At 45.1% G+C, this 11,279-nt stretch overlaps 1 protein-coding gene across 1 annotated transcript; it reads left to right on the forward strand.

Annotated features, from left to right (window-relative positions):
* The first annotated feature begins 571 nt into the window (after nt 1-571).
* On the forward strand, nt 572-1,567 carry LOC142435653 (PRAME family member 12-like). The gene has a single exon (XM_075539862.1). The coding sequence runs from the start codon at nt 572-574 to the stop codon at nt 1,565-1,567; it is 996 nt and encodes a 331-aa protein (XP_075395977.1).
* The last annotated feature ends 9,712 nt before the right edge of the window (nt 1,568-11,279 follow it).

The raw sequence follows: 11,279 nt of genomic DNA on the forward strand, positions 1-11,279 counted from the left end.
TAGGACAACCAGATTGGCTCTCCCAGAACACTGAGCAGACCTTTTCTCTTCATTCACAGGTCAGGATCGCTCTTGGAGCAGATTGATCAGCATGAGCAGCAGGAACCCACCCAGGTTCCTGGACCTGGCCATCCAGAGCGTGTTGCAGAATGAGGCCTCAGCCATTGCCTCTCTGGAGTGGCTGCCCACAGAGCTCTTCCCTCCCCTGTTCGTGGCAGCTGTTGTCGGAGATTACAGAGAGACAGTGAAGGCCATGGTTGGGGTGTGGCCCTTCCTCAAGCTCCCTCTGGGGGCTCTGATGGAAGATTGTCAGTCTCCCCCTGACATCTTAAAGGCTGCCCTTGATGGCCTTGCTATACTGCTTTCCCAGAAGGTTAAGCACAGGAGATGCAAACTGAAAGTGCTGGATTTACAAATGAACACTCGGACCAACTTCTGGAAAGTGTGGGCTGGACGCCAGTCTACTGCCTCTGTAATGTCATCAGAGGATCCAGAGTCCACCCATCCCAAGACTCAGATCCTCAAAGAAGACAAATGTAGGTCAGTGGAGAAATATCCAGCCTTGGCTGGCATGACAGTGCTCACTGACCTGTGCTTTCAGGAAGACATCCCAAATGAAATGCTCACCTTCCTCATCGAAAGGGTCAAGCAGACGAAGGACCTGCCACACCTGTGCTGCAGGAAGCTCGAGCTTGTTCAGAATGTTGCCCTGCTTCCCATTCTTGGGGAGATCCTCAACATAGTGCAGCTAGACTCTGTCCAGGAGATGAGATTGCTTGGTAGCTGGGACCTGCAAAGCCTCAACTGGTTCGCCCCTTACCTGGCCCAGATGGTCCAGCTGCATACACTCCTCCTCTCTGAATGCACCCTGTATTGCATCGTCCCTGGGGAGAACGATGAGGACGAGGCGCAGAAGCTACTTCAACAATTCACCACTCAGCTCCTCAGTCTGCATCAGCTCCACACCCTCATGCTGCAATCTGTGAACTTCTTTGGTAACCACCTCCACCAGCTGCTCAGAAGCTTGCAGGCGCCCTTAGAGACCCTGCACATACGCCGTTCCTTGCTTATGGACCAGGACTTGACATACCTGTCCTCATGTCCCTGCACCAGCCACCTGAAATCCCTTGACTTGAGTGGTGTACGCAGGCCTGGCTCCAATTACGAGTTCCTCCCTGCTCTGCTGAACAGAGTCTCAGCCACCCTGGCCCACCTGGATTTGGCGGACTGTGGCATCACGGACTCGGACTGCGATTACTTGCAGCCTGCTCTGGGTCACTGCTCTCAACTCAGAACCTTGAAACTCTGCGGAAACCCGTTGTCCATGGCTGTCCTACAGACCCTGCTTTTTCACACGTTCCCAAGGTGCAACTTTGCCTTTCTAGAGCTTCCTGTCCCCCTCAATTGCTACATGGACCACCAGTTAACTCTGCCGTGGCATACCCTTGCAGAGGTGATGGAGCAGCTGAGGCTGACCTTGCAGCTCCATGGACCCCAAAGAATACGCCTTGCTTACAGGCACTGTCGCACCCTGTGCGATGCAATCTGCATCCGTATGGACAACTAGTGCCACAACCCTTTGCCATCTGTTCTCAATCCTGACTTCTACCTCGGGATCCCAATGTCGTATTTGGAAAGACTAGTGTTTCCTAAATTAGAGCGGTTTGGATTGAGTTCTTGAGCTTGAGGTCATGTTTGCCATGATGACGAAGGAGGTTGGAGGTATCGGTCAGAGGATGCATCTAACGTGATCAGCCTTCCTGAAGTCAAGCCTTAATTGCTTCACATCCATCTTCTGAATGTGATGGAAAACGAGATTCAGCAGCAGGTAGCAGATGTGCTCACCCACATCACGAATCAAAGCCAGGAGCAAAATACATCCCTGTCACCCACGGCCCCTTCCCTGGGCATATGCAGGACCTTGGCGACATGGATGCCCAGGCGCATGGAGTTCTTCAGGACTGCAGGTGTCCCCGATGCTAAAAAGCGACATGACCTTCCACTGACTCCTTTCCAGGGAGAAACCAAGTGCCAAGAGCCCTGCCCCACATTTCTGTCTCCTACCACTTGCAATAGTAGAAAACAAACGCCTGTTCCAAAGCCATGCACCCGTGCTATTCATTTCTCCTGCCGCAAGAGTGCCGAACTTAAGAACACCCAGTGATGCTCACCTTCCCGACAGGATCGCTGAAGACAAAGTGGGTGCATAAGCAAATGTGTTGGAGAAAACTGATGGTGCGTGTCTATCAAAAGATATAGCATTCGGAGACTTAAAGGCTTGAAGATACACAGTCAGCCATCTAGCTGAAAAGCAAACATGTCCACATGGAAAGACACCAGCCTGTGTGATCATGAGGTGTCAATGGGATTATGTTACAGGCATTTAAGACCCAGAACAAAATCATACTAATTTCAATAGGGGTGCAGCGGGTGGTGGGGAGGAAGTACAGAGTGGAATGCCCAAGCCCATCTGTAGACAATTGGACATGCTTTTACAGAAGGTGTGTCGGGGAGAAGTTGAGACACTCAGGGTGCAGTATGAATGAAACATACAACTTTCCTCTAGTCCTTTAAGGCTTCTGCCCACTCCCCCTGACTATCATGATCCCATTTCTACCTTAGAAATCCAGCCAGACCAGAGGATGTACACTCATAAAAATCAGAGCTGGAAACACAGGGAATCCAGGATCGATAAAGACGTTGGACCAATAATGAGAGTAGGGATGCCAAGAGGGTAAGGTGTAAGTGTGGGGAGAAAAAGGGAATCGATCACTCGGATCGACTTGTAACTCCCTCCCAGGGGGAGAAACAACAGAAAAGTGGGTGAAGGGGGACAGCGGATGATGTAAGACATGAAAATAATAATTTATAACAAACAAAGCGTTCAAAAAGGAGGGAGGGAAAAATAAGGAGCTGACATGAACGGCTCAAGTAGAAATAAAATGTTTTGAAAATGATGTTGGCAACATATGCACAAATGTGCTTGACACAATGGTTGGATGTGTGGATTGTGATAAGAGTCGCAAAATATTTAATGATCATGATAATAAAAACCTTGAGTATACCTACTGATGTCGGTGTGAGTTACTGTAGAATCACACCCCACCCGTAGCAACCCTCTTCACAACAGAACCAACACGGACCAGTCGTCTCCATCCTCACAATTGTCCCTATTCCTGAGCCCATTGATGCAGCCACCATGTCAATCTATCTCCATGAGGGCTTTCCTCTTTTTATCCACCCTCCACTCTGACAAGCAGGAAGCCCTTCTGCAGGGACTGGTTTTCCTGACAATATGTTCAAAGTACGTTCAGGAGAAGTCTTGCGCTCCATGCATCTAAGGATCACACTGGCCACACTTTTATGAAGGCACTTTGGTTTGTCATTTTAGCTGTCCACGGTGCCTTTAATGATCTTCTCCAGCGCCAGAATTCTAGTGCAGCGGTTTTACTATAGTCTTCCTTCTTCAGTGTCTAACTTCCATATGTGTAGAAGACCATGGAGAATACCATGGCTTGGTCAGGAATACCTTAATTCTCAAAGGACTATCTTTGCTGTTCTGCACCTCAAGAAGGTGTTGTGCAACAGATTTCCTTAGGATAAAATGTGTTTTGATATTTTGAATACTGTTTCCATACCATTGATTGTGGATCCAGGCAAGAGAAGAATTGTGGACAATTTAAAACTTTTTTTGGTAATGAGGTAAGTATATATATTTTAGAATGCTATGGTGTAACGACTTGTGTGTGGGCTGTTATCTAGAAGGCTGACAATTCAAGTCCACAACTTTCTCCACCAGAGAAATATGGGACTGAGTACTCTTGTTAAGACACTGGGACAGATGAGAGCTCTCAACACAAGGAATGCAGGACAGATAAAACTTCAGAAGCAATTATGGGTGTTGCGATACCATGAGGGCAGGTGTGAGGTGTGGGCAAAAGTGGAGGAGATGGGCAACCGATCACAAGGATAGATGTAGTACCCACCCCACCCCCGAGTGATACGAACAACAGAAAAATGGGTGAAGGGAGAGAGCAGACAGTGTAAGGTATGAAAATAATTTATAATATATCACTAACTCACGAGGGTGGGAGAGTGGGGGAAGGAGGGGAGTAAAGAGGAGCTGATAGCACGGGCGCAAGTAGGAAACAATGTTTTGAAAATTATGGTGGTGACATATGTACAAATGTGCTTGATACAAGTGATGTATGGATTCTTATAAGAGGTGTAAGAGCTCTACCAATAAAGTTATATTATATATATATAAAATTATGTTACCGTATACATACAATTAAATATATCTATGCTGTAGATCCCTTGGAGACTCACAGGGGCAGTTCTACGCTGAAGAATATAATCGCCCTAACACAGCAAAGTCTTTGAAGTAATGGGTGATGCCCAGGAGGATGACTGATAACGTTCTCTAACATAAAATGACACTAATTTTTTCTAAGGTGAATCAGAGACATATATAAATTTTAGATGCATGAAAGTTGAGTGAGTTTGCACTTAATTCTCGCCCCAATGTAAGAACAATCAGCTCTCAGGACATCTTCCTGCTTGATGCCGCATTTCCTCAAGAGAAGAGATCTCTGAAGAAACACATGCAATAGCAAAGTATAACGTAGTAACTCATAGGTGCCTGGCCCTCAAAAGAACAATGTCAGCATTCTTAAAGCTTTAAGTCCCAAGAAGCAAGCATCTAAATCAGTGCCCAATGACGTTCCACACCTTCCGTTCAATCCAGTGATTGTAAATAATATAACCCTGTTCTAAATGATGGAATCGCATCGCAGCTTCAGTTGTGCACACCTGCTTTGTAGTAGACTAGAGCTGACAGGGGGAAGCACACAGCCCATTTGCGTTCATCACAGGTGAATTACACTCCACATGACTGCCCTGTAATCACCATGGAGGGATGCGAACAGCCCTGTTATCTCACAGAGAACAGTGTGAATTCAATGATGGCCGACGTCGCTGTTGTTCTGTGTCACTGAGTCACCTCTGATGCGCAGGGACCCCATGCACGACAGAAGGAAAGAATGCACACTCCTGTTCCATCCTCACGACTGTAAGTTTCAGGCCCTTGTTGCAGCCACTCCATCAATCCATCACGTCAAGGGACTTCTTTAGTCTCCCTGTGCTTTTCCAGGGAATGATCCCTCCCCAAAAACTGTCCAAAGTATGTCAATTGAAATCCCATCATCCAAGGCTGTAAGCAGCAATCTGGTCACATTTCTTTCAAGATAGATAAGCCTGTCCTTTTGGCACACCTGCGCTGATTAGAAATCATCCACTAATTCCTTATTGTGATCCCAAACGATTTTTCATCCATGTAACCGTGCAAGGACGAAGTGTTTTGGAATGCCCCATCTTCTCATCGCTACCCTAATTGGTGATGATGCACACCTTTTGTGTTGGAGGCAGCTGAACTCTGGTGGGACTGGACCTTTGCGGGGGGATTAGACCAGCTGTCCCGCATCAAGCTGGGTTTGAAGTGAGGCATGTGGATGAAAGGAAAAGAAAGAGCTATGTACAAAGCATGGGACAGGGAGGATTCCAATCCAATGGACTGAAGTCTCCAGTATATTGGAAGCTTGGTATATATACTCTTCTTACACAGGGACTTGGTTACAAAGCAAACATCAAAGCACTTAAACATTCCTAAACTCTTATCTATGCAAATGTAACTTAACTAGTCACAGTTTCTTAACCTTAGAATAATAAAAGCACTAGGTTCAAAGACAATCACAGGGATATGCAAGATTCAAGAGAGCCTCAAAGAGATCCTAATTAACTGAGTTATCCCTCATTGCTTTTTAGCAGCAAAGTCACAAATAGTCAGTTTGCAATGCTTTTGTCTGCAGAGACACAGAGACTCAGGGTACTAAATAGTCACCCATTAGTAAACACCTTGGTCAGCTGGATGCTTCCTACAGACCTTAACTTCCTCTTTTTGAGGATTTCTTCTAACTGGTGCAACAAGTCTGTGTACACTGTGTGGTGGTGTTTTGCAGCTGCCACTGTTCTGCCTGAACTCGTTTGCTTCTTATTTGGACCAGACGTTTCATGTGAGACGTCTCAGACTCTCTGGAAATATTTTGTATTCAACAAATTTCCTGAGGGAGCAGGAAGTGAAATGTCAGGACACCAAATGTGAAATGGTGACAAAGACTTTGATCCAATCCCAACAGACAGATACAGTCATCCCCTACAGAAGTGGTTCCCAACCTGTGGGGGCGCAATCTCTGTGGGGGGTCAAACAATCCTTTCACAGGGGTGGCCTCAGACCATCGGAAAACACGTAAATATTTCACAATATATAATTACATATTGTTTGTGATTAATACTGTGCTTTAATTGTGTTTAATTCTGTTCAATTTGAAACAATGAAAATACATCCGGACTATCAGATATTTATATTATGATGCAGAACAGTAGCAAATTACATTTAGGAAGTAACAACGAAAATAATTTGATGGTTGGGGTCACAACAACATGAGGAACTCTATTAAAGGGTCGTAACATCAGGAAGGTTGAGAACCACTGACCTGCAGGTAGTCCCCTAAGTTTATCTTTCTACCAAGGGATAGTAGGGAAGAATGAATTTATGCTTGATGAATCCTTACATAGTTTGGAATTATTCCTTGTATAAAGGGAGAAAGATTTTGTGATACTTTAACGTGCATCATAAACTACAGGAAATAAGTTTTCATTTGTCAGCAATAGTGTGCATATTCTTTCTGTGTTCCTGGGAAGGGGGCATGGAGTGATAACAATAAGCCCGGGAGCCTATGATGCATAGCACTGGTTCTCAACCTTCCAAATGTTGCGATCCTTTAATACAGTTCCTTCTACTGGGATGACCCCCAACCACAAAATAATGTTTCTTACTACATCATAATGGTAATTTTGCTACTGTATGAATCATAATGTAAACATCAGACACGTAGGAATTTCATTTCACAAATTGAACATAATTAAAGGATAGCCATTAATCACATAACAATATGTAATCATGCTATGTGAAATATTTATTTCTAATTACAAATAGATGACATTTGGTCTTGAAACATGGTGTAGCATGGGTAACTCTCTTCACACCTGGCAGTAGTATGTGGGCGTATCTGCATATGAATAGAGGAGCAGTGTCTCTGTTGCTAAGACCTTCAGAAATACGTGTTTTCCAATGGTCTTAGGGGACACTTCTGAAAGGATCGTTCAATCACTAAAGGGGTGGCGACCCATAGGTTGAGAACCTGTCATGTTCAGCCAGGAGGAAACTAGGGATCCGTCTTAATGTTTCCTGCAGGATGGCAAGGAGGTGGAAGGGATGCAATTGCGTAGAGTTTGGTGTATTTTATTTTTTATGAGACAACGTGGGATCCTGGAACGGATCTACAGGGCACTCCCACCAGGTGCTCCACAGAGAAGTACATGTTCCATGCTCCAGGCACTAATTACGCCCTCAGAAACCATGGAGGGGTCTTGCACATCATGGGATGCTGCACTGTATCAATGGTTTATATATTGGCATCCAAACCAGAAGATCACGGTTTGAACATCAGCCTTTCTGTTTTGCAGGAGCTGCATGCATTCCAGGATGTGTTCATCCGAGTGCATTCAGTTGCTCTACTCAGCATAAACAGGGTATAGAGACACGGGGAGACTTGTCATTCCCTATATTTTTCTGTCCTCATTGCCTTTGCTCCTGAGTTTGGTTTGTGTTATTGTTTTGTGAAATAATGTGGCTTCCATGAATGGATCTGTTATAATGGAATCCTGTGTGAAGACATTCCTTAGTAGAAGGATCAGGGTGGGATAGTAATCCTTAATCCCTCCTCAATTTATGTCACGTGGATGTCGGGGGAGTTTCTTGAGCTGTAGATCCTGATCCTTCTAACTCCCAAGTGATTTTAGAGAAGTGAGCAGAGAGAAGCCTGATCTCCCTGCAGAAAGAAAGGAGATGGGGAGGTCAGGAGCTGCATGGGGCAGCTGTGTCTGGCATATCCAAGCACTCATCCCTTCACAACCCCAAGGAAATAGAAAGGAAGCGAGTTTCTCTGAGGTGTGGCTAAACAGAACTTTCATCTCTCATGGGATTCAAGGACAGAACACCCTGCTGATAGAATACATAGCTGTCTGCAGCCAGGAAAGGGGTGTGGATAAGGGTGTGACTCTGGATTGGCAATCCCTTCCCAGTGATCTACCTAGGCCCAGGTAAAGCCAGATGCTAAAATACAGTCAGATTTCAGAGTCAGTTCACACTCTCATATGCTATCAGTATACTGGGAACCGGTCCTACACCCAAAAGAAGACAGAGCATTCTCCTCAGGTAGATGCCCTGAATTTGGGCTTCACACACCATAATAAGACAATTACTTCAGGGTGGTGGTGCTTCTATCACTGTGAAATGATTAAGGATCCTAGTCAAAACCCTTAATCCCTTAAAATCCTATGTGCTGCAGTGAATTAATTGGGATCTCTCAGCGAACCATGGGTTCTTAATGAGAAACCGCTGAGGATCACGACTGTTCTGAGAAAGGAAAGGTAGAGGGAACTACGGACAGGATTCCGTTGTAAGTGATTATTACAAAGGCTAATTGTGATGGACGAAGCCTGATCTCTCAACACAAAGATGGGTTACTGTCCCCAACCTCACTCATGGCCGTCAAGCCTATTCCAATCCAGCAAAGCCATGGGGCAAAGAACTGCACTTCTAATCTGGGAATTCTTGTATTTCCCCTCATATGTGATTGGTACTTTTCTCTGTAATGAGATTATCGTTCTGTATCCTGGAACACATATTGATCTAATAAGAGGGAGAAATAAAATTCACAATCAAGAAGATATGAAATCAAAATGCAACACCACCACCACAAAAAGCACTCAATGATATACTGTGAGAAAAATATCAGTGACAACCACACACAAGTCTGAAGCCATCATTTCCTAACAAGCACCAACACACACATGGAGAGCCACACCCCACGCAAAAATGTTATACATGAAGAACAAAGAAGCTTAACACAATACACTTACACACTCTCACACAACATGTGCAAGCATAAGGCAAAATTTCTGGAATATACATATCAATAACCTCACCCAAGGTCAATGGACTAATTCTAAAGTTAACAGAATGAGAGAAGCGGTTGGGTCAGATAATATAATCTATTAAATGCTATCTCATGCTTCCTCAGACCTCATACACACAGACCTGAAACTACTTAAAACCAGCGGCCGCCCAAAAGCATATGAAGCATAGAGCAACCAAAGGAAAGCCGGGACCGTACTATTGATAAGTGTTTAACTGAATAGCAGAAGAAAGGAGACCTAGCCCAGGGAGCTTCTCTGGACGTGCGGTTCCCGCCTGGCGAACTTCTTAGGCCCAAGTTAAGTCTGAGACCCAAACACACAGTGCTCGCCAAGGGAGGTCCGGCCCAGAGATGTTGCAAAGAGAAAAGGAAGACACCCCAGAGCACACAGGGAGAGTCTTCTCCTGCAGGTGATGCCCTAGATTTGGATTCCAGCTACCTAAACAGAGGGACCATTAACGTTGGGCGTTTTAAGAACCCTAATTGATGATGTTTCTCCCATCAGAGCACTTGAGAAGAGAATGTACAAGGCTCTTTACAGAAGTCAATCCTTCAAGCATGTCCAGTGTGACCTAATAATCCCTACTGTGCTCTAGGGAGACGCAATTGAGGTCGCGTGTTTGGTAATCCACAGGGGTGCTTACCACCAAGTCACTGGTTCAAAGCTCTCAGTCAATCTGAGGGACTTGATGAGGCCTCTACTCCTGGAGAGATCGACAGTCATTAGGAAGCTAAAGAGGCACTTCAGTTCTTTCCCATAGTTGATTCCTAGTTGGAAGAGGCACAGAATTCAAGTAATGTTGTGCCTTGGGAAATTAATTACATAGATGTATATCCATAAGGACAAAACCCTGTCACACATGTGAGATTCTGGGCTCTAGAGCCATGTCGGTAACCTATTGCTTAATCCACTCTCAGCAGCTAACCCACTCCTCAAAGTTTTCTATGTTGTCTCAATCTCGGTGGGGAAGGTGTGATGCTGAGAGTTTCTGTCAACAGGGCCGGGTCTTGATTCTAAGGTGTTGGTTCTTTAAGATGGCATCATCCTTGTTGATGGGATTTCATAAAATGCCATCAATTCCAAGCTGAGACTTTCTGTGAACAGCCAATGAGGGGGAAGAGAGCTACCTGTGGGTGTGGCCTCATGATTTAAAAGGTCTCCGTGAGAGCTCTGTAGCTTTGTTCTGGACCTGGACTCTTCCACTGACCTGAAGGTTTGGGGACTTGGGAGAGAATCGTTTCATCGTTCCTGCTTCTCTGGAAGTTGTCAGTCTCAACACACTTGAGGAAGAAGGCTGCCATTGGACCTGCCATCTTGGATTCATCATCCACTGTATCTGCTTGATTACCGGTAAGAGTCCAAGACTGAAATGTGAGCTTTGCCAGCCTCTGGAACTGAAAGTTGAAATAGGGAGTAAGCAGAAAATTCTCTAAATGGTTCTGTGGCATGAAGTCGGGAGGGAACTAGGCGTTTGTACATGGGGTACCCATCTTGGCCCTCTTGGAGACCTACGTGAAGTGAGTGTTTCTATATTGTGGTTTGAACATATGGATGTGTTTCCTCTACTCCATATAAGCAGAGTAAACAGATTATGGTGTCCTGTTCACCCTCAATCCCCTTCACACCTCAGAATCTATTCAGGTACTTGATGTGTCTTAATATCTTGTCTTTGTGCAATGGTCCATTATGTTATCAACTTGCTGGGTAGAGGTGCTCCGTGGCGTGGCAGGTATGTAAGGATGTCAGTTTGGGAGCTGGGCTCCAGTGTGGGCTTATTCCTCCATCAATCAAGGGTTGGAGACTTCAAAACCACCAGACTCTGCAGTTCACACCGATGGCAGTCTGCTCCCATAAAGACAGACAGCAGCGTTAACCAAAGTAGGTCATTCTGCCCTCTGAGGTTAAATGGGAATGCGCATTCATTGCAAAAGAGATGCCTGTACTTTATATATGGGGCTTTCTGTTCCAATTAAAAATTATAGCATTGGAAACACGTAGGGGCAGTTTACTCTGTTCTATGTGGCTACCATTCATGGACTTGGACAGTGACAGTAAGGTCCTGATACTTTATTTCAGCTTTCCCACAAAAGGTTTCAATGACCAGCAAGTGTATGAGTAACTTTTCTGTTTTCCTAAGAAGACGGCTCACACGAGGGCTAATAAGTGTACAAGCTTGTGAT

Source organism: Tenrec ecaudatus, chromosome Y (assembly GCF_050624435.1).
Source record: "Tenrec ecaudatus isolate mTenEca1 chromosome Y, mTenEca1.hap1, whole genome shotgun sequence".
Lineage (NCBI taxonomy): Eukaryota > Metazoa > Chordata > Mammalia > Afrosoricida > Tenrecidae > Tenrec > Tenrec ecaudatus.